This window comes from Meriones unguiculatus, chromosome 3, assembly GCF_030254825.1.
Source record: "Meriones unguiculatus strain TT.TT164.6M chromosome 3, Bangor_MerUng_6.1, whole genome shotgun sequence".
NCBI lineage: Eukaryota > Metazoa > Chordata > Mammalia > Rodentia > Muridae > Meriones > Meriones unguiculatus.
In genome coordinates, this window is record NC_083351.1 from 7,433,617 (window position 1) to 7,459,804 (window position 26,188).

At 45.2% G+C, this 26,188-nt stretch overlaps 1 protein-coding gene across 1 annotated transcript in view; it reads right to left on the minus strand.

The window, feature by feature from the left end:
• Mtor (mechanistic target of rapamycin kinase) overlaps positions 1–26,188 on the minus strand; it is a 105,841-nt gene that overhangs the window by 70,101 nt on the left and 9,552 nt on the right. The window contains exons 7-23 of the mRNA XM_060379085.1: positions 25,743–25,929; positions 24,752–24,880; positions 23,891–24,135; positions 23,066–23,281; positions 22,289–22,494; positions 20,021–20,143; positions 19,262–19,351; positions 18,908–19,000; positions 18,327–18,461; positions 17,976–18,105; positions 16,447–16,697; positions 7,411–7,497; positions 4,974–5,141; positions 4,216–4,328; positions 3,842–4,004; positions 2,306–2,398; positions 1,479–1,625 (exon numbers count right to left, since the gene is read on the minus strand). Of these exons, the coding sequence (XP_060235068.1) occupies positions 1,479–1,625; positions 2,306–2,398; positions 3,842–4,004; positions 4,216–4,328; positions 4,974–5,141; positions 7,411–7,497; positions 16,447–16,697; positions 17,976–18,105; positions 18,327–18,461; positions 18,908–19,000; positions 19,262–19,351; positions 20,021–20,143; positions 22,289–22,494; positions 23,066–23,281; positions 23,891–24,135; positions 24,752–24,880; positions 25,743–25,929 (2,576 nt within the window). The remainder of the gene's footprint in view (positions 1–1,478; positions 1,626–2,305; positions 2,399–3,841; positions 4,005–4,215; positions 4,329–4,973; positions 5,142–7,410; positions 7,498–16,446; positions 16,698–17,975; positions 18,106–18,326; positions 18,462–18,907; positions 19,001–19,261; positions 19,352–20,020; positions 20,144–22,288; positions 22,495–23,065; positions 23,282–23,890; positions 24,136–24,751; positions 24,881–25,742; positions 25,930–26,188) is intronic.

Here is a 26,188-nt window from a genome sequence, read left to right on the forward strand (position 1 = left end):
AGGTTCTACAAAGAAGCTTTGAAATGGCTTGCTATTAGGAAAATACATGACGGTAGAAGGCTGGCCAAATCCCAGGCTGCGGTCAGCAGAGATAATTCAGTACTTAGTAGCAAAGTTCTAAAAGTTAGATATTCAAAGTGTAGTCTATGGACCAGAAGTATCACATTCATACCTGGGAGCTTGTTAGAAATAGTCAGCAGGCCTGACCTCAGACATTCCACATCAGAGTAAACATTTTAATAAGATCCCTAGAAACTAGCAAGCCCAAAGAGAGGAGGAAGAGTCAAAATACACTGCTTTAAACAGCCCGCCTCGGGCTCACCAGCTGATGTGGTTTGAATATGAAATGGCCCAACGGGTTCATGTGTTTGACACCTGGCTCCCCAGCTGGTGATGATGTTTGGGAAGATTATAGAACCTTCAAGAGGACACGCGTCACTGGGGGAGGGCCCTGCAGCATCATAACCCAGCCCCACTTCCTGTTCTGTCTCTGCTTCCTGAGTGTGGATGCGATGTGACCAGTCAATTTCCTGTTCTGTCTTGTCTTCCCCACGATTATGGACCATGTCCCTCTGGAACTGTAAGCCAAAATACAGCACCTCTTCAGGTTGCTTTTTCTGAAATCTTTTACGACAGCAGCACTGTGGAAAAGAAACTGATATGCCAGTTTTGTTCTCATGCAGTGTTATTTGCAACAAAACATCCCACTACTAAAGTTCTTAGGAAAAACAAAAGACACTTTATTTTCTACATTAAAAAAAAAAAAAAATGCAGCTGAAGAGATGGCTCAGAGGTTAAAAGCACTTGCTGCTCTTGCAGAAGACCTGAGTTCAATTCCTAGCATCCACATGGTGGTTCATAACCATCTAAAACTGCACTTTCAGAAGATTCAATGCTTTCTCTGCATTCTTCTGAATAAGCATGCACATGGTATAAATACACACATGTGGGCAAAATACTCATATAAAATAAAAGGAGTAAATTTAATAAATTAAGAATGGCTGCTGCATATAATCCCAGCATTGTAGGAGGCAGAGGCAAGAGGAACATGAATTAGAGGCCAATCTGTGCTACAAAGAGTAACAACAACAAAATATCTGATGTGCTGGCAGGCAATGCATGCCTGTAATATCAACTGGGAGGATGGGGCAGGAGGATGGCTACAAGTTCAAGGTCAGCCTAGATTACATAGTGAGTTCAGGACTAGCCAGGGCTGCAAACTATGACCCTATCATTAAGCAACAGCAACAACCATTCCAAAACAAAACAGCAAACAAAACAACAAAGGAAGCAAGCAAACAAATGTAGAAGAGTTAGATACAATGGCCTAAGTTCATGATGCTGACTTTTTTTTTTTTTTTTTTTTTTAAACAAAGCTGACTGGTTGGTTTAAAATCAAGGTAGTAAGAAATGAAAGATTTGAATGAGAGAGCAAGACAGAGCTGTGTTTCCCAATCCCCTGGAAACAATGCACCTGCCTTTTGGAGGTTGATGGTGCTGACATGCAACTTTTTCATGGGTCCTGTTTCAACTGGTCCACTGGCCAGTGCATCTCCTTGGCCACTCCTTAGCATTCGATGCTGGTAAATCAAAGGATCTTCTTCCTCATCAGCAAGTGTATAACCCTGCAAGTGGAGATGTACTGAAAACACCTGCACCTCCACTGGATGCTTACAGCTTACAAAACATTCATGAACCTCAGGAAATTCCTACCTGAAGAGCCAGGATTTCAACAAGCAGTACAAACACATTGCATATATGAACAAATCAACCACAGGTGGCTGAACTCCCTACTGGAAGTCACCGACAAATCTTTAATGGCTAAGTCATAAAAAACAGGCTAAGGAAAACTTCGAACAAGAATAAAGTGATCAACTGTTGAGGGGACAAATGGCACACAATTTGCTTCATACAGCCCAAGAGCTAAAAATAATTCTTTTCAATCTAAAATGGTAAAAAACAAACAAACAAACAAACAAAAAAAAACAACCCTTCACAATATGTGAAAATTATGAGAAACTCAATTTCAGTATCCACAAATAAAACCTAACTGAACTGAGGCCAGATTTATTAGTTCTGGGCTGTGTATGGCTACTCTTCAGCCATATAGGCAGAAATGAGAAGCTTCAACAGAAACCTTACAAAGAAACTACACAGCCTACAGTGCTGAAAAATATACCTTCTCCAGAGATATATGCAAGTCCTAGCCAGGGCTAAGCACCTAGACATGGCCTGCTCTTTGCTATGGCAAGAATGCCAAGAAGGAAAGATGCTGAAGCCCTCTTTGCAGAAGGTGCCTGCTCACCTTGACGATTCTGCAGATAAGCACGTCGTAGCGCTGGTGGTTGATCCGGTGTCGCACTAGGACTTTATTCACCATTGGAATGAAGATCTGGTACTATGACAGGAGGCAATAAGACAGCGGAAGCTTTTAGTCTGGAGAACAGATAATAGGGCACACTGCGTACACCTGTGCCTGGCTGGCTCTGTGCTTGTCCTTGGAACCCCTTTTCCCACTCCAGCTATAATTTCAGGCCAATTCCCCATTGCCCTCTACTTGGCTTTCCTCAGAGGCCAGGTTTCTTTCTCTGCAGTCCATTTTCCCACATATCGTTGACCATCATCATTTAAACATATTATCAATTCTATCAAAATCTCCGAAGCTTTCTAGTCTTGTGCAGCATAAAAGACAAAGTCCCCTGATGTTGCCCACAATGACTGGCACTCCAGGAACTGGCACTCAGAGGCCAAACTCCTGATTTAGCGGATGGAGCCCGAGATTCTGATTTCCAAAGAAGCTTCTAGGTATAAGGATGCATGTGGTGCTTATCTCGGGATAACTTTTTAAGACCCTTTGCTTCAAAGTTTAGTCTCTCCTCTACCTAACCCTGTCTAATCTCTAAGACCTCAGCTACAAGTACTGCCACATCACTGCTCTCCAGCTATGCCACAAACTCTTGCTGCCCACCTCACCCTGTGTACTTGGTGCTAAGTGCTTCTCCAGGTAACTCTGAGCTGGGGTTACTGGAGTCGGGTCTCTGTATCAATGACAGCTCATCTAAAAAGCCTTACCTATCTACCCTGAATGAACAGCATTTCTTCCTACTTTTACCTAGCACACTAGAGTGTTTGTGTGTGTCGGGGGAGGTACTCACTTTGCTTCTCTAGAATGTTTGTGCTATAAGAACAAGGAACAAGAACTGGTTTTTCTCCTCTTTTGAAAATACAATTTTCAATTTAAATCGTTTTAGAGAATCCTATGCCTCAGGCTGGCTTAAAATTCATTCTGTAGCTGAGGGTGTTCTTGAATTCCTGCTCCTCCTGCTTGCACCTCACCAAGTGCCACCACACCCAACAGTACTGGGGACAGAACCCAGGGCTTCCTGCATTATCGAGGTAAGCACTCTAGCTAACCAAGTTTTATCCCCAGCTATTTTCTACAAGGTTATCTCTAGAACAACACTCAACCCACACAGGTGCTTCAATTAAAATTGCTGAACATGAGCTGAAGAGATGGCTCAGGAGTCAAGAGCACTGACTGCTCTGCCAGAGGACCCAGGTTCAATTCCCAGCACCCACATGGCAGCTCACAACTATCTGTAACTCTTAAGAGCTGACAGCCTCACACAGACATACATGCAGACTAAACACCAATGCACATAAAATTGAAAAAAAAAATGCTGAACAAAGGAAGAGCAATAAAAACTGAAATAATTTTTCATTCTCCAGTGGTGGCAGAGCCCCATATACAGACCTATGTACTAATAACTGGAAATGGTCACAAGTTTTTCTCCCCAAACAAGGTACAGTAACAAGGGTCCATTCAGGAGTCCCTTCTCACCTTCTTCCCCAGTTGAAAGACAAGCGAAGACAGTGTGTCCATGGCTGTGGAGCGCAGCTCTGGGCTCTGGTCCAGCGTTCGAACAATAGGGTGGATGATGCGGGAGGCATAGTCTGTAAAATCTAGGGACTCTGTCAGGCGGTCCACTGTCTCCAGGGCTGCCCTGCAACAAAAGCAAGCTGAAGGCTGGCTTGACAACATACTGAGAAATGGGAAGGAATGGCTGTGAGCTACTGCGATGACATGAATCCTAACTTACACATCAGGATAGCAGCAATAAGTTCTCCATAATCTGGGTCATTTTTGAACTAAAATAATGAGAGGTGAAAAAAAACCAAAACCACAAAGATGGCCTGGCAAAACAGGGTGCTTACTTCCTTGATGGCAGTGGGACTTCAGGGGCATCAAACAACTTCACAATTGGAGGCAACAACAAATGCAGATAATCATCCAGGTTGGCACCGAACAGCTGGATTGCTGCCAACAGCTGCAAAAGTGAGCAAGAGCCTGGTGGTGAACAAATACAGAGAGGCATCAAGTGGCCTGAGACATGGCTGGAGCAGTACATGGAAAATTCAAAGCTCTGTGGAGGGCTTGAAGAGCCTTTGCCGACTACATTCTCTCTCTCTCTCTCTCTCTCTCTCTTTTTTGAGACAGAGTTTCTCTCTGTAGCCTTGGCTATACTGGGACTTTCTCTGTAGACCAGGCTGTCCTTGAACTCGCAGCGATCTGCCTGTCTCTGCCTCCTGAGTGCTGGACTAAAGGCGTGCGCCAGCACACCTGGCTGGGCTGTATTCTTTACGGTGCCTCTGCCCCTTATTTTATATGAACACATACTACTTTGCTTTCTCTGCTTTATCTCAGCAGAGTATATCAGGTGCTAGATAATAAAACTAGACGGAGATGAACCTTTACTAAGATCAATCCATTAAAGGAGATAAAACAGAAGGATACTCAAGAGAAGACTAATGACTATTCTGGAAAGACACTGCCGGTGCTAGGTATCCATGTTCCTGGGATTTAGTCTTGAACACTCATCAGCTTGTGGCCCAGAACAGGGTCTCACAGCTCAGTTAACATCCATGGACTCCCAGGCAGCTGGGAACTCCTCTAGAAGCTCCCATCTGCTCACCTTGATGGAGACGATGCGGCCTTGGCTGTTGTCATGCATGAAGACTCGCAGCATGTGTGGGATCAGCTGGGGCAGATAGAGCTTAAATTCACCTCCAAGAGCCACCACAATCTGCTCGATGAGAAGAATGATTGTGCTCTGGATTGAGGTGTTCATGACCCAAAATTCCTACAGAGGGGGAGACAGAAGGGCAGTCAGGTGCTTGCTCGCTGAAAAATGAACCCAGAAATGAAATGGCTCAAAAGGGCAAAAACATAATGAGCCGCCTGCCCAGAAAACCTCTCCCACCATTCTCTCACTGCATGACCACGACCACAGCCATGGGACAACAGGAACTGTACTTTCCCAGGTGTGGACTTGCTGACTCCCCCAAGCTGCGCTTAAGAAGTTGTCTGCCTGGGACCCCACAGTTTGTCCAGTTCTGTGTCTCTTTCTGCCACTTTCTCACCTTTCCTGTTCCGCACTCACCCACTTTGAATCCCTGCGGGTCTCCTTCCCAATATGATGCTAATTTGCTCTGCATGGCTCTCCAGGTAGACTAGGGCTATTTAGGGCAAGAGATTACTTCTGTTCATCTCTGAGCCCTAGAACCAACCGGAGCACCTGAAATACTCTAGTCATCAGTCTGTTTACAGAACAGATGTTTACATCTGGGTCACTGTGGGAGCTCTGATGTGGTTTTGATTCATACGTTACTGGGATACCATCTGCTCTCTAAAGAAGACAACTCCAGCGTTAACAAGATTTCATGCACTTTCAGGATTTATTACTTAGCTGGGCAGTATCTGACACCTGTTCCCTAAAAATCTGTCTCTCAGGCCTGAATACTGCAACAAAGTAGGTACTTCCACATCCATGCAATGATGATTCACAGAAGTTTCTGATATAAAATGCTGGCCAATGGCTCCAGATTCTGCCTTGGAGTTAATTGCAAGGCAAATTGGCCCAAGCCTCTCCAACTCCATGAAAGCTGTCCTTTTAAGTTACTTCAAAAACAAGGACCTACAGCTTTATTTACAGCCTCTAGAGCAGGAGCCTGAATGGTGACTGACACTGCCAACGGTGGCAACACAAATACATCAACACTCACAGGGCCTGCATTGCAAACACGGGCAGTCAGTAAGAACACGTGAAACCAAGCTAGAAAATGCTGCTTAAACTTTCAGCTGGAAAACACTATTCTCTAGAAAACCTGTGTTTACTCTCAACAATAGTGTAAGTTTTTAGGTCCTTGTCTATCTGATGTTCATTCACTTGGACTGCACTCTGCCTTCTTCAGAGAAAGTTGCTCAACTGTATCACCTCAGGCTCTTCACAGAGGTTTCTTTACTCAGAAGCCAGCAGCCTGCCTGGGAATGCGGGCTACATCATTGCTTACAGACTGTTCTCTTCTTGGGCTCCTGGGAGCTCATTAAAATGTCCAGGATCAACAGCCAGAGGAAGAGCACCTGCTGCATCTTCTCCGCTGGGACGGAACTGAAGCTGCATACTGCAGGCAAGGCCCCTTCTCCAATCCCTGTGTATTGGTCATACTTCTTTCAAGGAGGTGGGGAGGAGGGTGACTCAGGGCTTCAGCTTCCTACCCTGAGCGCACTGTTGCCTTCCTTCCCTTCCCTAAGGCCATCCATGGGGCAGTTAAGCATTTGGCCTAATTCTTCCTTGTACTCAAGCCTCCATGGTAGAAATGGGAACACAGCAACTTTAATGATTTATACATGTAAAGGCTGTTCAGTTCTGAACCCAGGTGCTGCAAGGTTCCTCTGGGGGAGCCAGCAATTTTGATATTGGCCCGGCTGCTTCCACCAACCTAACTACAAAGCAATCCTCCCCACACAATCATTTAAATTGCATAGAACAGTAACAACAGTATTTCTATTATGGAGTGTCTTTGAGCACCTGCTTAATGCATGCTATAAATGCAAGGCCCTGAGCCTCTCCTCGAATGCCACTGCAGTCATGTGACATTTTAACTTTGGAGATTGTACTGCAAAGTGTCACCTTGGTCCTCATTGCCCAACAGGTGACTATGGCACTTCACAGGCCTAGGAAAAAACAATCCCCAAAGCCCTCTTGAGTTGTGGGTTCATGGGTGGCAGGAAGGGGACTTTTGTGGGCATAGGAAAGCGCTGCTGCAGTGTTGATGTGAAACTGCTTTGCTGTGTGTTGAGCAAATAATTCAAGAATGTCTCTGGCAGAACAATTATTTCAGGATTTCTCTTCAGACTTCACACTTATATTCTTTTACTTGGGGGCTGGAAGCCTGCAACATCAATCCCCATCTACCCTGCTCCTCAGAGTCCATGACTGACGGACATTGTAAGCCCTATTTCTATAGTCAGTGACCAGTGAAGGAAATGTCCATGCTACTCAAACCCAACTCCAGGCATCCCTTGACCCAAATGCAGATGAGCAGGGAAGAGCAGTGACTTCTACTCACTCTCATGAGGGTGACTATTTCATCCATGTAAGGACGGATGTGGCTCTTGACAAAGGATACCAGCATTCCCAGCTGCTGGAATAGAAACTGAAACAGACAAGAGATCAACAAGTTAGCACCTGAAGGATGCAGGGCCCACAGGCTTACCTGGAGACAAGAAAAGTCAGCCACGTGGTTGGTTTCCACAGCATCCCAACTACTGAAGGTATGCTCCGAGTAGATGTAAACCCCACAGTGAAGGGGCAGGAATCTCATACACTAGGATCGCCAGTTACTGCATGGCAGAAACATAAGGTCACACAGGCTGTTTTACACTGCCGTGAGTGACCTCCTGGACCCTGCCCCTCAGTGGGAAACTGCAGAGAGCAGTGCTATACTCGTGGACTACCCCAAGTGCTACTCCAGGCCATACATGCACAACATCAGAGCAGGGGATGAATGCTGCTCTGTGCGGTGTGAATGTCAGCAGCATAGGATTTTTAGTCACTAAAAAAAATGGGCATGAGGTCAGGCATGATGGTGTACACCTTTAATCCTAGCACTTGGGAGGCAAAGGCACTTCAATCTCAGTGAGTTCGAGGCCAGCCTAGTTGATATAACAAACTCCAAGATAACCAATACTACATAGAGAGACCCTATCTCAAAACAAAACCTGGCATGAAATTATTAGCCAACTACAAATGTAACTTGGCTCTCATTTGCTACTACTTACTCTCCAAAATACAGACATAATAGTACACAACTTTAATCCACCACTCAAGAGACAGAGGCAGGTGGACTTTGGAGTTCAGGGCCAGACTGATTTACTAGTGGGTTATAGTCCATCCAGAGCTTCATTCCCAGACCTTATCTCAATAAATAAACACATAAACAAACAAATATTAAACATAAAGTCCTCATTGTGGATATCATAATCAACTTATAAGTAATAAATCAATTGCTTTTTTTTCAGACAGGGTCATGTAGCCCAGATTGGCCTTGACTTTGCTATAGCGAAGATGACCCTGACCTTCTGTCCTCCTGCTTCTATTTTCCAAGTGGGGGAATGCCATTACTGCATCCAGCTCTCAATTAGGTCTTAAGATAGCTCAAAGAAATGATGAGCCCAAAAGAGTGGCAGACTCTGAGAAGAACTGGATACTCTAGCCCCGGCTGACCGCTTGTCTTATAGTGACATACTGGATCACAGGTGTGAGGCATCAAAACCAGCAGGTGGCAACCTAAAACTGCTGAAGAGCTGTTACCACTAAGGAAAGCAGGGACTAGGAAGGACTAGGGTAAGGAAGCCCTGTGACTTTTCAATTAAAGACTCAATCTTCACAACACTTTGAATATGACAGTACTAACGCCCTGCTTCCTAACCGGGGACTCTACAGCTCTGTCTGTTCTCAGTAACAAGGCTGGACAGAATCATGGTTTATATTCTTTTCTTCATTTGGAACTCAGGTCCCTTGAGGATGAGTAAATCTTCAAGTGTTGCTTTGAACACCAAGTACAGCATGCCTGTGCTGACAGTACTCAGGAGGCCGAGGCAGGCAGATTAACAGTCCCAGGCCAGCCTGGCCTACAGAGTGAGCTCAGGGTTACTCTCTGCTATTTAGCAAGACCCTGTCACACCAAACAAATAAAATAGTAAGCTATGTACTCTTGGGGCTTATAACCTGCAGGTGTGAGGACAAGACACACACAATCAGATTCACACACAGCTTAGCTTCCTAACAGGGACTCTCATGGCTACTAAAGGGTTAAAACCCAGGTACCACAAGGCAGAGGGTGATTCAGCATACCCATCCCACCTATCTTAGCATATCCCCCCCCCCCCCCCCGAATCATTGCTGGCACTTTTATGGAAAAGAACAAGGGACAGGAAACTATAGTTACACTGCTGTGTCTGCTAAATTTGTTACATGAACCTAAAAGAAGGTGAAACGCCTAAGCCAGAGGCAAAGCAGGGTAGTAGAGTACGGGGGGGGGGGGGGCGGGGGTGAAGAAAAAAACCACTAGTCAGGAAGAGGGAACAAGTCTCCTGGGTCCTGGTCATGCCTGGTGGGGAAGCTTGATGGGCAAGGAATGGCCATGAAGAGCACGAGGAGCTCAGAAACCACCACCTTTCCTTCTCCTTTAGAGTCTTCCACAGACCAATATCGGTGTTTAGTGATGTACTTGGAGCACTGCTTGTACTGCCTGTTTGTCAAGCACAGACAAGAGTTCACTTGCTACCCGGAACCAACGACCTGGAGAAATAGCTGAAACAATGGGTTGTGTGGGATTTTGTTTCTGAAACACACAGTGGACTAAATCTCGGAATCTTCCCACTGTGAAAAAAATAGAAATTAATGCATTAAAAAATGGATCATCAGAATTCAACTGTTTTTTTGTGAACCAGAACTTTAACGGGATATATCTTAAGAGAAACAGTGAAGCCGATGGTGCACACCTTAATCCCAGCACGTGGCAGGCAGAGGCAGACAGATCTCTTTAAGTTCGAGGCCAGCCAGATCTCAGCATGAGTTCCAGGACAGCCAAGGTTACACAGAGAAATCTTGCCTTGAAAAACCAAGAAGGGGTGGGGAGGGGAGAAAGAGAAAAAAAATTCCAACAAAATAAAACAAAAGGGAAAAGGAGACAAATTGTCAGTTTTAATGCGAGGTTCAGTAGAAAAACTCTCCTAGGAGAGACCACCTTGGGCCTGCTCTCAAATGGGCTAACTACTTGGGTGGCCGGGAACCAAGCCAGACCTTAACTTCAAGTTGTCCTGGGTCACTTGGCTAAAGCAAAAGCACACTGCTCCTTTCTGTTCCTTCAGAGCAGATGTTCCAGGCCACTTCCAAGAATGCCTAAGTGAAGATGACTTATGACCACAAAACAGCCAGAAAAAGACCATCACGGAGGGACCCAGAAAAACAAAGAACAGCAAATTAGGCCAATCAAGGATTCAGAAAAAATAGTTAGCACCACACTGAAAGTGGGGGTCTGTTTAAGATGCTCACAGAACCTAACTGACTAGGATCAGAAGGAAGGCAGTCCTCCCCTATCAGTGGATTTGGGGAGGGGCATGCATGCAGAGGGTGGGGGAAGGGAGGGATTGGGACGGGAGGAGGGAGGGAACCACGGGGGGCATACAAAGTAAGTAAAGTGTAATTAATAAAAAAAAAAAAAGAATGCTCACAGAAATCAAAGTAGGAATATAAAACACAAGCAAGGGTGATGGCACAGGCCTCTATTCCCAGCACTTGGGTCTCTGTGAGTTCAAGGCCAGCCTCGCCTTTAGAGTGGGTTCCAGGACAGCCAAATCCATAAAGAAAACCCTGTCTTGAAAAGCAACCAAACAAAAGGAATGCAAAAGATAATATAGGAAACAAAAGCTTCATCACTAAAGACAATCCAAGTAAGAAGAGCTGTACAGGACACTCAAAGTGACATAAAGAACCCAAATCCAACGGAACCATGAAAGCAGCTGGACCAGACGCACTGATTCAAGGACAGATTTTACTGTAATCCCAGTGCTTCAGGAACCTGAGGCAGGATGACAGAGAACTGGGGGCCACTCTGGACTTACCCATCCCACTTCCACTGAAAACAAATAAAGCCCACCCCAGGTTTTAAAAGTTAGAGTAGGAAGCTAATCTAATTATATTATACCTACAAGGGACTAGACAAAAAACAAAGCCAGAAGACAGCTGAGAGTGAAAAGGACAGGGAGAGACTCTCATCACTGGAGTTGGGATAGCTACATTACTAGGCAGAATAAATTTTAGGGTACTATTCAAGACCCTTTAGGGTCACTGCATAATGATGAAAGATTCAATTCAGTAGGAAGATTAAACATATTTGCATGTACTTAAAAATATAATCTAAAAAAAATAGTTAAAAGATGGGCTGGAGAGATGGTTCAGTGGTTGAGACTAGACACTGCTCTTACAGAGAACCCATGTTCAGTTCCCAGCAACCACATCAGGAGGTTCACAACTACCTCTAACTCTAGCTCCAGGGTATCCAATGCCCTCTTCTGGCTTCCTCCAGTATGTGCCACACACAGTCACACAGAGATATACCATCTGAACACAGCATAACGATACATGTAGAACCTGTGAATAACAGTCACAAGCAAAAGCATACAGGAAATCTGTGAAACTCAATGAAGCGACTAAACCATTCAAGCAATTTCGGCAAACATGAATGACAAACCCAATGCAATTAACTTAGAAATCAATACTAGAAAGATAAACTTAAAACCTTGTTAAGTTTGAAACTTATTTCTGAATAACTCACGGGTAAAAGAAGAAATAATGTGAGGACATAGAAAGGACTTATTTTTGAACATTAATGAGAACTCATTGTTACTCAGCAAGCAGGGAGCAAACTGCTAATATATATTACAACATGGACGGACTGCAGAGGTATTACGTTGAGTAACGTAAGCTAGACCCAGATATGCAGATGTAGCTCTGCTGGTAGAATGTATGTACAGAGCCCTGGGCTGCATCCCAGCAAAAACGGGGTCTGGTGGCACACACCTGTAAACCCACCACTTGGGAGGCAGAAGGCAAGGGGATAGAAGGATCAAGGTTTTCTGACTACAAAGCAAGTTCAAGGCCTGTCTGGGCTACAAGATAACTTGTATTAAAAAAGAAAGAAGCTTCACACAAAATACCTCATATTACATAACACGATTATATGAAAGTGAATATGTAGAGACAGGAAGTGGATTAGTGGCTGCCTCAGGATGCAGCAGGAATGGGAAATGATTTGCCAACAGGAGATAAGGTTTCTGGCTACAGTAATGAAAACTTTCTGAATTCAGACTGTTAGTGGTGACTGCACACTACAAATATATTAAAAGCCAAGGAACTTTATATTTTAAATGGTAAACTTCACAGTGTGTCAGTGTTACCGTTAAGGCATTTCTGAAGAGATACATGTATGTGTGAGTGCTGTATATTTGCATGCAAAGATGCATGTGGAGGGAGTGTGGAGAGTTGGCTCTTCTAGAGGATCAGTGTTCAATTCCCAGCACCCACATGGCAGTTTACTGTCTGTAACTCAAGTACCAGGAGGTTCAATGCCCTCCTCTCACCTCCAAGACCATCAGGCACACATGTACGTGTTGCAAATACATACATGCAGACAAAGCACTCATGCACATAAAAAGACATATGTATGTTTGGGGGTACATGTGCATATGGAAGCCAGAGGTTGACATGAGGTGTCTTCCTTGGTTGCTCTGCACCTTATACATGGAAGCAAGGCCTCTCAATTAAACCTAGAGTTTGCTGATTTCACTAGCTGAGCTTGTTCTGGGGACTCCCTGTCTCTGCCTTGTAAGCACAAAGATCACAGGGGCTGCCATGCCCACATGTCCTTTATTTACTTGGGTTCTGATGACGCAAACTTTGGTCTTAGTGCTTGTATAGAAAGCACTTTAACCAATGTGGCATCTCCCTAGACCCCTACCTAAGAGTTTAAACAGCAAATTTGTATGTGTGCATGTGTGCGCACTCATATTTGCATCTATCGCTTAGAAACTACAGACTCAAAGATTTACTTAGCTTTGTTCGCATTCTTGACAGTTTCAGCCTTTTCTGTGAAGCACAGGCTATATCTAAATGCTAACACTGCCGTCCTGAAGATAGATGCTCTTGCTGTTTGCTTATATCTCCATTCCTTGCTGGAGTGGTTTTGTTTTTGTTTTTGTTTTTGTTTTTTAGATAACCAACTTCTGTTGCATTTCTGTCTAGTATATTTAGTATATTTGTTTTCTATTTCATGAAATTGTTCTTTATTATTACTTTTCTCAGTATTTTTTTCTACTTAAAAAGTTGGTACTTCTGTAATGTCAGTAGATAAAAATGCTTGTAGCATCAAGCCTGATGACCTGAGTTTTATTCCCAGAATCCCTGTAAAGATGAAAAGAGAAGCCTGGAGTGGTGGCACATAGCTGTAATCCCAGCACTCAGGGAGGCAGAGGCAGGTGGTTCTCTGTGAGTTCGAGGCCAGCCTGGTCTACAAAGCAAGGTCTACAAACCCTGTCTCAGGAAAAAAGGAAAAAAAAAAAGAAAAAGATGAATGGAGAGAACTGACTGCATAGTTATCCTCTGACCGCTGTGTGCACACTACGGCATGCTCATACCCATTCACATTCAATAATAAACAATAATTTCTAAAACAGTCATGTACCAGGCAGTGATGGCACACAAACAAACAAAAAGCCAGTCAGGTGAGGCATGGTAGTTAGTGTGAGCCTGTAATCTCAGCATTGAGGTTGCTGGAGGATCAAGAGTCCAAGGCCAGTGTGGGCCACATATTTGCAGGTTACATCAAGAGTCTTAGATGAGACAAGCAGGTCTTTGCTACTCCTTGTTTCTTTCTTAGTTTTGAGACAGGGTTTCTCTGTGTAGCTCTGGCTGTCCTAGAACTCACTTGGTAGACCAGGCTGGTCCAGCATTTAGAGATCTGCTTGCCTCTGCCTCCCAGGCGCTAGGATTAAAGGTGTACACCATCTCCATCTAGCATAAAAATCCTTTTTTAAGAAGAAGAAAAAAAGTGTGTGTGACAGGGGGAATATTCTTGGGGAAGGCAGAAGAAGGTGCTGGATCTCCTCAAGCTGGAGTTACAGGCCTACAAGCCACTGTGAGCTGCCCTATATGGATGCTGGGAACCAAAGTGGGTCCTCTGCAATCTTCATGTGCCTCCTAATCACTAAGTCACCCCCAGCTCCCCTTTCTAATTCAATCTGTTAGAACTGTAAATTTTGGGGAGGCAAACTCCCAAGTATTACCTTGCATAGGTGCACTAAAAATTTTTTAAACTTTCAGAGCTAAGGGGATGGTTCGGTGGGCCAGAGTGCTTGGGTTGCAAGTCTATGGAGCTGGGCTTGTATCCCCAGCACACACATGTGACTGTATGAACTTGTAGCTCCTTCATGCCAACACCACACTGGGATTGAGGCAGGAGAAGGATATCACTGGGGCTCACTAGCCAGACTGCCTAGCTGACAAACAGCAAGCTCCAGGTTCAGAGACACAAGTGTGCATATGTGTGGATGCGTTTCAACATTAGTATTTATTTCAACATAATACAAAATACCAAGACATTGAAGGAGGAAAAGAAAAAAAGCCTCAGATTATTATTGAAACAAAGAAAAGGCATTTGGTAAATTCAGTATAAACTCATGATTAAAAAGAAAAAAAGATCTCTTAATAATTTAAGACTATAAAGAAATGTTTAAAAACTTTGAATAAGCATTAATCTAAACCCTTCAGTAACAGTTATAGCTAGTGGTAAAATTGTAACAGCTGTTAAAGTCAGCATGAAAATCAGAAACAAGATTAAAGGTCTGCAGCTCATGCCATTGAAACAGCATTGCAGTGCAACCCAACAATACAATAAAAAAGTATTAATAAATGATTTATAGTTTAAAATGAAAAATATACAAAGTCTCTTTATTTTTCAGAGTATGTAACTATCTAGAATGAAAGTCTGGGAACATTTGTAGCTAACGGAGTTAATAAGCATTTAATGAGGTTGGCAATTACAAGAACAATGCCCAAAAGTGAACTGAAAGCCAGGCATGGTGGCACACAACTCAAGTCACAGCTACTTAGGTAGGTAGAAAGATCCCTTGAGCCCAGGAATTTGAGACCAGTCTGGGCAACACAGAGAGACCCTGTCCCAAAAGAGGGATTAAAAACAAGAAACAACAAACAAACAAAACTTTCTATACCTCAGATACAAGGTCAGGAAGCAGTTTATAAAAAGTTACTATCTACCTCTAAATATAGGTCAACCTAGTAATCATCACAGAGGGAAAGAGAGTCTCCAAGCATAGTACTGTCTGTACTCAGGAGACAGATTCTAAGACTAGCAAGAACTGTAAGCTCCCTTGAACCCCCAGAGTGAGGTATGTGTGGTTGGTACACACATAATGCATGCATGGGTACAGACGTCATGGAACCACTCTTCATATTCTGTGCTTGAGAGAAAAGAGACAAGAAAGAGGAGAGGAAAGGCACAATTACAGAAAAAAGCTTGCTAATAAAAGCAGAAGGAACCACAGAACTACAAAGTCATGACGCAGCTTAGCACCTGACTCAAGGATTACCAAGGAATGCTAAAGCTACTGGGTGAAAGGTAGCTGGGGAATAGCATGGTCATGTTCCCAGAGTGACCTCATAGGTTACTTATCAGTGACAAAGCAAGAGGAGAAACCTTACAAGACAGATCTGCCAGATACTAATCACATGCTCCAATTTAGAACCAACAATAATGGGACAAACTGACAGAATTACACAATTCATCTTTATAGTACTGTCACTGAAAATGTGTAGTTTTGCCTTGCCTTCCCTGGAGCCTAACAGTGTAATAATCTCAGCTACTAGAGAGGCTGAAGAAGAGGATTCCAAGTTTAAGGCTGACCTGGGCTCAGAGCTCAAAGCCAACCTACAGAATTTACTGAGCTCCTATCTCAGAATAAAAAGTCAAAAAAGGGTAAGAGATGTAGCCATTGATTGTGATCCTGGCTAGCAGGTCAGAGGCCCTGAGTTCAATCAAAAGTTGTGTTGGGGCTGGAGAGGGGCCTCAGCGAGTAAGAGCACACTTTTGCCAAAGTACCCAAGTTTGATTCTCAGCACCCCCATCAGGCTCACAACAGGCTGTAACTCCAGTTCCAGGGGTATCCAACACCTCTGGCCTCTATGGGCACATGTACATACCCGCATACAGATATGCACACTTACACATAATTAAAATTAATAAAAATAAACATTAAAAACAAACACCACCTTGGCGTGACTTAAATTTAGTCATGAAGAAGCAGGCAGAAATCTGGACTGCAGCTCCTCCCACAGCTGAACTACACTACTGAGAACAATGCTGTCTCTCCCCACTAGGTTGTTCATCTCCCAGCTCTCTGTGGGGATGAAGGAGAAGACTGGCTGAGCCGGCTACACACTTCGGTGCCAGAAGCCAAGGGAGGGAAGACACTCCTCTCAGAGCAAGCACAGTACAGTTCGGAAGCTTAGGCACAGGTGTACTTACTTCCCGGATGGCCCCGTCACACACGCGGATGACATTAAGGAATGTGGGCATGACCTGGGGCAGGAACTGTACACACTTGAGTCCCAGGGACTTGAAGATGAAGGTGATGGCCTGAACCACCATGGTGTGGTGGTGAGAGAGAGACTGATCTCGGAAGATCCGCATCAAGGCCACCATGGACACAGCTGGGTAGAACTCGTCCAGGGGCAGGTTTCCCATGTTGACCAGCATTTCACTGGTGCTGTAGTCAGCTAGGACAAGGTGACAAAGAGAGCCATAAGCATTGGTGACAGGACTCTGATGGGAGGCTAAGCATACTTAATAGCAAATAAAGTCCCTTCAGAGACATTAGCATTCTCTTTTCTACGCTCTGACACTGCTGTGAATTTGGAGCATGAGGGCCATTAGGGACCGATGAATAGGCTCTCCCCATCAGGAGCAAAACCCATTTTGGCTTTTCTATTACCCAAACCACCAAAGCCTAAAACAGTACATGATGGGTTTTCTTTAAATTGCTAGGTTTAACGTAGCTTCTCAGCATTACAGTTCACAACTTCATAGCTGAACCCATCAATAAAAATAATTACCTCTCTAAATGAAAATAAAGGGAATTAAATTAGGCAAACATCTGTTCCACAGCTGGCTATACTGCAGGGAATGCAGACAAGTTAGCAGGCATATGCCAAACCCTGAACAGCAAGGACTGTGTACTGGAGATGGTAACATGGAACAAAGAGGGAAGATGCAGGGCAGGTGAGAGACTGGAGAGCAGGCCCTGCTGAGGAACACAAGCACCTGGCCCAGGCTCTGCTCTTGATGGTCAGGCTCCAAAGGGTAACAACAGGGTACACTTCCTTAACTCGGAAGAGAGAAGGAAACAAACAAAGGAAATAAAGCAGTTGTACCAATAGAAGTTTAACGAACAGTTTCATTTGGGAAAACCACATTCTGCTACAGCAGTGGGGAGGGCCCTGCTGAACCTTCACCTTCATAAACAGGCTTGCCTCACTGGACAGTAGGCTAAGACTAGTGTTCCATCCTCTATCCCATATTCTCAGGCTACTTGTCAAAAGGCAATGGGTCTCTAGTGTCAGACCATGAATGAAAAAAGGGCCCAGGACTTATGGGGGGATTGGCTTTTCAATGTCCTGATTTCCCCCAAATAAAACAGAGAAGATAGGAGCTATCCTCCCCATCCATGAGTGCCAGGAAATAAAACGACAACCCAAAGAGGTACTAACAAAGAGTGACAAGTAAACAGCAGTGTCAGAGTGATTCCTACCTCCCTCACTGGTGTCAAAAGCAATCTGGACTTAGCTGTCCACCCTGACAGAGACTCCTACAGACATGAGAACTTCAGCTCTATTGGATGCAACATCCCCGCTGGATTCGGGGACTACAGGCTTTTCATTTACAAATTGCAAAGAATTAATATGTATCATTTCAGTTATGGGAGTTAACACACTTTCTAAATATGGCCAATGAGAGTTTGTGAATACAAACTTGTCAAGTGTCTCATTCTAACTTACAGGAATCCTGACTGGACTTGGATTCTGACAGGCTGACAGCAGAAGCGTCCCGGGACTGGTCAATCATGCCGATGTTCACTTTGTGCTTGTAGGGGTCTAAAGCCCCGAGGAGCCCTAACACTCGGATAGCCTGGGTAGGAAAGGAAAGGAGAAGATCAGGATACCTGATTAAACAGGATTGTGGCACACCTCTCCTGTTCCATATTGCATACCTCCCGCCCAAACCACCATATCCATCAACAGAGCACAGACAGATGGGAAGCCCCAGCCAGTGTGGGGCAGGTCGCCACCATCACATCCTCTCTCACTGTCCTAGTCAATCTCTGAGGAGCAGGTGCCCACACAGTCTACCTCTCTCCGTGTGCCCTGGTTCTGCTCAGTCTTCAGGAAATTCAGCAGCACCTCAAGCAGAGTGGGGTACTTCCTGTAGGGCTCCACCACATAGCCGGTGCTGGCCACCAACTGTCCCAGGGTCCACAAAGCCACCTAAGTAGACAAAAAACATAACAAATATTCCCACCTTTCTCAGAGGAAATGTGGATCTTTTGTATACTGAATGACTAACAGGAACTACAGAAGGAAATGCAGACTGTCCTGTGGACCACTCCTCTAGTGGCCTCCAATGGCTTGGAGGGTCCGAGGAAGCTGTCTGCCTCCACAGCCTGCTTCCTCCCTCCAGGAGCTAGGGCTCTAACAACCAGACTGCATTATCCTAAGTACAGAGGAAATGGCGACACTCAGCCTGGACACTACCTGTGGGCGACTGGTCAGGAAGAGAGCCAATGCTTGTGCTGACATTCTTTTCTCTTTCCCCAGTCAAAGAAAATGTCAAGCTCTGTGCAAAGAACTGACTGGGGACTCTGTGGTAAACAGAGAGAAACTGGTCCCTGGTCCCATGGGCCTGCTCACTCAGACAACAGTGATATACTCACCTGCCTTTTGGCCAGCAGAGAGGAGTCCTGGAGCATGTCCATGATGATAATAAAGAGCTCATCAACCCACTTTCTCATCTCCAGGCCACTAACCTGCAAAGTGAAAAGACAGTGGCAGGGATGAGAGATTATAGGATTAAGACATTATTGTGGAAGGGGTGTGGTGGCTCACACCTGTAACTGTAAAACTCAAGGCAAGAGGAACACTTGAGTTTGAGGGCGGCCTGGGCAACCAAGTGAGACCCTGTCTCTAAACAAAAATAAAAATAAAACTAACAAACCATGCAGAAGCGTTCTGACTTTCCCCGGGACTAAAGAGTTCCGTCTACCCATGGAAAGCACTTGTTCCCTCACCTGAGCCAGCTCTCCTATAGTGGCCAATACGTTATTGATCACTCCCGGGTTTGGATCAGGGTCTGGATCTTTCAGTTTCAAAATTAAAGCCTACAGAAGAAGATATGAGAAAATGAGTGTGGGCGAGAGTCTATAGGAGAGCTCTCCTGTCCCTAGAGGGCAGCACACCCCCCAAGCACACACAAAGCTATGGGTTCAATCCCTAACTACAAAAACAAAACCCTCCTAAGACTCTCTTGGTCCTACATAAGTCACTTCTAGGCTTTGTGAACGTAGGACCTCTGGGTTGTAATTTCTAAGCTTTTCTCCAAACCAAAGTAAAACCCAGTGTATCCCTCAGGAAGCACCACATCTTGAAGCCATTACAACGTGCCCTTACAACTCTGCCACCCATCATCCCTCAGGCTGCATGTGTCTCAGACATAGAAAACTTCACATAAATCCATATTCACATCTGAAGCTGTGCTTGTGTTTTGAAGCTCATTTTTCTTCATTTGGGAAAAAGCGCATACGCTATTTACCTACTTCTCCTTTCCAAACACATATGATGATGAGCCTGAAGCATAAAGAACAATTTCCTGCAACTGGTGAGATTTTTGGCCCTCTTTAACACAAAGTCCTATGTGGGCCCTTGTTCCCAAGCTTTGACCAAAGAAATTATCTACTTGGTGAAGTGGAACAGTGCTGAAGCTCCCCCATCGCCTAAACAGAGGTAAGAGAGGAGTGAAAATGCCAGTTTGGCCACCTGTTGTACTTTACCTTCAGAATAGGCTCCATATAGGGGCGGATGAGTCGGGGGGCATTGGAGACCAGGTGCCCTAGCATTCGAGCACTCTGCTCCTTGATTCTGCCAATGCCACTGTGCTCTAGCTCTGTCAGAATCTGTAGGGAAGAAGGTAACACACTTTGGCAGAGGACAGAACAGAGAGAACTCTATAAAGCAAGGAAATGTCGTAAGAACCGGGGGAAAAGACCAGACTTCCAGTGTCCAGTCAAGTCTCCACTGAACACTCAGCAAGCAGTAAGCTACCAACAGCCCTGGCTGTCCCTTCCCCTGTGAAACAGTACAAAATCCTGCAATACTGGAGAAAGAGTACCCGTCAGAGCTCTGAGCACAGTTTTCCAGACAAAAGACTGAAGAGAGGGCTCCTGGGGAAAAATCTCTGTCCCGACACAAAATTACTGAGAGGATCTATACGTAATGACAAAGGAATAAAAGGACCGTTAGAACAGCTGTGGAACAGAAAGGTGAGCTAAACTTCCTTAGGTGACACATCTAGATGAAGGAAGTGCTAGGAATCTCATTTTTAGGTACCACTGACCAGAGCTGCCAGGCTTGATCTCACACCCTAAAACACTAGCGCGTCAACATATTGAGCTCCAGTTCAAGTAGACAACAGCAATACGCAGACCTCTGGGTATGGCTGAAAGAAAGGAATGTAAGCACGCTTAAAGTGAACACCACAAAGCCCAATTAGTCCAGGGTCTGGAAGAAATGGACAGTATGCAGGGAAAAAAAGACATTTTGTTTTAGCTGTCGACTCCATAACTGATTTTCTCTATTACCTTCTACAGTCACACAAGACAGCACTAAAAGGAGTTAGTGATATAGGAATGGACCCAGTGGGATGCAGGCTGACTGCCGGAAATGTGCCCCAGAACCAGTGGACAACTAGCAGACTTAGTGCAGGGCAAGCTAGAGTCAGAGCCATTTGTACCACTGTGACATCTACCAGTGGCCGGTGGCCAGGCTTTAGGGAGAGGCCAAGGCACTCACCAATACATGAAGATGCATAATTCAATTTGGGACAATCTATATCAAAACTACTTTTTCCCCTTGTTTCGAAGCTTAAAAGCTAGAACTATAGTTCAGTGATAGCATTTTCCTTATACATACAAGGTCCTGGTTGTCAGCCTTCCTGTCTATTCTAACTACTATTTTTCAAATTGTTATTTATTTATTTTTAAGTTTCAAGGGTTAAGTTCAGCACATGGTCAACTCATCTGATGCAGTTTCACATTCCCCAACATGAGGAAAATGAGCTGGCCTGTTGGCTGAGCTGTATCTGGCTTACTCACTGACACACCGCCAGCAGGCAGCACTGTGTGGGACAGAGGAGGCGTGCAGCAAGTCCTAACAGACCATGTTCTCATTAGGAGGTATTTCCGTGCCAAACACAGTTAGCACAGTCTGACCTGGTAGGCTCAGTAGCAGCGGTTTATCATTCCCACAGCCAGGTGTCTTAAGATCTGAAATAAAAGGCACTCCCTAACATGGGCCAGCAGTGAAAAGGAAGTCATCAGGCTGAAAACATAAGTGCCAACAGAGGACGACTTTTCAATTTGTCAACTGATGATCCCATTTGCAGCCATGTTTTACTATGGCAAACAGCAAAGAGATGATACCTTTCTGGGGTAAGTTGCATACACTGACATTCTGTGTTTGAGTTCTTCACATGCTATACAACCTGTCTATTTCAAAAGAGGCAGGCGGACATACCAAAGTGGGAAGGATTGGAACAGCTATCTTTCACAGGAAGCCAAGGAACCTGCAAGGTAGCTGAAGACAAAATCAAGGACCCACGTTGCAGCAGAAAGGCCAACCTGGATCTCTCTAGAGGACCAAGACATCTCACATCACTTAACAATGGAAGCCAGGGACCCTTAACCAAGGGCAATGACCTAAGACTGATGGCCTCTGTGCTTGGCTACTATTAGTATGACAGAAGCAGGACAGGGAAGAGAAGGTGGCCTGTGACCCCTGCAGCAGATACAGAGAAAACCAAGACACTGGGTCACTGGGGACTTGCCACAAAGACAGATGAGTTACCTGAGAGGTAAATCTGGAACCAAGAAGCAGATCACATCATGCTGACAAAAGACTCACACTCAAAATGTAACCCAAAGCTGGGAAATATGGATTCCTGGTGTCAAACTTGACCTGGTCAAGTATCTCCATCTTTCTTTCCCATCCCTGTCCTCAGTGCTTCCTTCTCAGCTCAGTGTGGAGGTCCCTTCCTTGCTTACCTGGATAAGCATCTTGCGCAGGAAAGGCATGACGAAGGCTGGGTTCATGCTACTGAGTCGGCCCACAGTGCAGATGGCCAACTCTCGGATCTCAAAGACTTGGTCATTCAGGGCCACAAACAGAGCCTGCAAGCTTTCTGCCTGGGCCAGGTGGGCATCAAAGCGCTCATCCAGGGATGCCAAGACACAGTAGCGGATATCAGGGTCTGCAAGAGCAAACAAACGTTTGAACAGCTCTTCAGGATTCTATCTCTCCAGCTCCTTCCCAGCTTCCACCGCTACTGCTACCATCTCAGTGTGGGGTTCTCAACTCCCTCACACTGCAACCCTGTCACACAGCTCCTCATGGTGTGGTGACCCTCAGCCATATTATTATTTCTACTTTATTATTGCTACTTCATAACTATAATTTGCTACTATTATGAATTATACTATAAATGTCTTTATTTTTTGATGGTTTCAACCCTGTGAGGTTGTTTGACCCCCAAAGGGAGGATTGAGACCCACAGGCTGAGACCTACTGCCCTAATGGGAGAACCCCAAAACATCTTCATCTAACCTTCTGTCCCCAGCCCCGTTTTTTTAATCTATTCATAGGAATACAGAGAAATTAAGGAAAAATAGATTATCTTACACCAACAGGCTAGAGGAGCCAAACCCAATGCTTTAGCAGCCAAATGGCTAAAAGTGAAATTATTGATGCTGATGATCTCTAGCGACCATGCAAACATCTCAAGCGCCAGGAATCCCCCAGGACTGCTCTGTTGTAAGATTTACCAGGATCTGTGATCCCAACCACAAGCAGCTTGCTGAGCACATCTGCCACCACTTGCACTGCTGTCTGGCTAACCACGTGGGCATGGCCACTGATGAGGTGGATGGAGGGCGTGAGCAGGCGGGAGCAGGTGCGGGCAGCTTCCATGCGGATCTCCTTGTGCTCACTGTTTAGGAAATGATCCGCACAGTGTCGGACAAACTGGGTCAGAGAGTGGCCTGAGCACAAAGGAAAAGGGAGGAAGAATAAACACTGCTGCCTGGGACAGGATTGCAAGCTCACCTGCACAGAACATCATAGCATCACAAGAATGAAAATATCCAGAAACCTCTGCCATACATTCTTTTTTTTTTAATTGTTTATTATTATTAGTTACATGTTATTAACTCTGTATCCCAGCTGTATCCTGCTCCCTTATTCCCTCCCAATCCCACCCTCCCTCCCTCAGCTTCTCCCTGACGCTTTCCAAGTCCACAGATTGGGGAGGACTTCCTTCCCTTTCTTCTGGCCCTGTTTTATCAGGTATCTTCAGGGCTGGCTGCAAAGTCTCTGCCATACATTCTAAAGCAGTGAATCCCCTCCTGGCTGCATGTCAGTGGGAAGGCGAGAAGTGCCATCCTGAGCTCCCACCTCTGACGTATACATGCTTTTTAACATCATCTACCCCGAACATACCATGAGACAAAGCACAGGGCAGGAAAAGCCTGGGAAGGAGGAGCCATTTTGCACCTGGTTGTGAAGACTCTACAGACCCAGAGTCTAGATGTCCTCATGCTGTTCTCAGGTCCACTGCACCCCTCTACATTAGGGTCACCGTAATTTCTTACCTTCAAATTCAAAGCTACCAAGAGTGCGAAGGGCAAGAGTGATGCTGGCCACGTCGCTGGCCTCAGGGAGTGTGGCGAGGCCAGGGGAGGCCAGCTGGTGGGCCAGGCCCTTAGGCATGCCCGGATGCCGGAGGGGTTTGTGCATAAGGACCAGGGACAGCATCTTCAGAAGTCCATCCTGAATATCTTTCTTCAGCTGTGGAATCTGCCGGCTCAGATCATAGAGCACAGCAGTGAGCGCAGGGCTGTGGAGGAGGAGACCTGTCACTACAAGGCCAGGGCGTGACACTGTCTACTCTAGGCAGGAGAACTGGACTCTGTCACTGCTTAAGTCTCTGAAGTACTTAACAACCTTGGCCTTCTTTCAGATTTCAGAATAATCTACACATTTCTGATTTTTACCAAAGGGACCTTATACAATATGTGGCCACCAGAGATTGAGTCTCAGTCAACAACCAGGGAAGAGATGGAGAGCATCCTCCTTAATTCACAGAGGAGGGAATGAAATTTGGGAGGCTAACCAGTCTTCCCAGTAATAACAGCAACAGTATCCATGCACTTAACAAGTATTCCCTATCTGCCAGGCCTTGTACTGGTGGCTATTTCCTGAACTTTTTCACTCAAACCCTATAGCTATCCTGAACAGCAGAAATTGTTATTTTCAGACAAGAAGTCTGAAGCTCAGAGAAGAAGCTTAGGCAACATCGCACAGGAGCTAGTGATGAAACTGGGATTCCTAACTAACCTGTGTACTTAGCCTGTGCTAACCTGCCTATCCAATTAATACACAACCTGCCTCTCTCTCTTTTCTAAGCTAGGGCCATCACTGAAGCTGGGTGGCCACAGGCCTCTGACACACACCTCAGGCCCACTGCCAACATGGGCTCCAGCAGCTCCTTGATGTCTTGCTGAATGCCTGGTCCCATTGCTCGCGCCAGCATGCTGATGCACGTGAACACTGTGGCATCCACCTGCACAGTTTTCTGCCTCCTGCAGAGAATCAGAATGACTTCTTTAGACAGAGAGACATTCATAATGTCCCACCTCAAAGCCATGTTGGGGCCAGCAGGTCACATTATTTAGGCAGGGCTGGCCACGAGTATAGAGATTATTGCAAAATTCTATTGGCTCCAGCCTATCAGTCACTGTGGGTGTGTATTTAAAACAGCACTCCAGCAGATGGCAGTACTGTATCATACAGAAGGGCTTTTTCTGAATTCAGGACAAGGCACCATACTTAACTTGGGGCTGACCAAGGTAATTAGTTAGGAAGAATATTGAGTGGTATGCTCATCAGGAACCAGAGGGTAGTGTGAAGGTATCCCATGGAAAAAAATGTCTCCCTATGACGACAAAGCTGGGGTTTCAGGACAGGTGGCTTCTGAACCCACCAGAGCAACCCTTGCTAACAAATATATAGGGAAACATAAAGCTCAGTGCCATTGACGCTGACTCCCCAGGAGCATCTGGCACAATGTCAAAGGCTTTGCTCCTACTTTATTCAGTGGTGGATAAGTTGTTATACTTTAGAGAGAAAGGAAAATATGACAATCTGATCTCTTTCAGTTCTAGTCAGGGATTCCTCCACAAACTTTCTATCAATTGGAATACTCAAATGTCAGAAAAAAAGAGCCAGACTGGAGAATGCATTGACATTTAACACATTCTCAAGGTATTCCACCTTTCTAAATACTTACAGTCATTGCACCTGAAGAGCCTAAACTCAAGAGAGGAGGGACTGCCCTCTGCCTGTCATGCCTGAGAGCATAACAATGCATGGAATGCAAGCGGATGCCCCGAGTCTACTCCCCACCTGAACAGAGTGCACGGTGAAATCCTAACAATCGCTTACTTGTGGGCGAAGTCCTTCGGAGGCAGCGCTGCTCGGATGATGTCAAGTACACGGGGTAAGTAGACCTTAAACTCGGACCTCACTGCCACAGAAAGCAGACCCAGAGCCTGGAATGCTGCAGTCCGTTCCTTCTCCTTCTTGACACAGCTCAGGACGTGGTTCATGGTGTCCTGGAGGTACTGCGTATCTGGTACAAAGACAGAGCACATGCCCAAGGTGAGGGTCCCTACAGAGAACACAGATTTAAGTTAAGGAGCCAGTGTAAGGATACTAGGAATTTAAAGGATAAACTTTGTAAGACATTTTATGCTTGGTAATCACTCCTCAGGTATGTCTCTTGGAAGAGTATCATAGAGTTGTTTCCATTAGTTAATCCTTTTGTAATTATATTTGGGGGAGGGGGGTCAGGGAGGAGGATGTTGAGATGTTTGTCAATGTGAATGTGG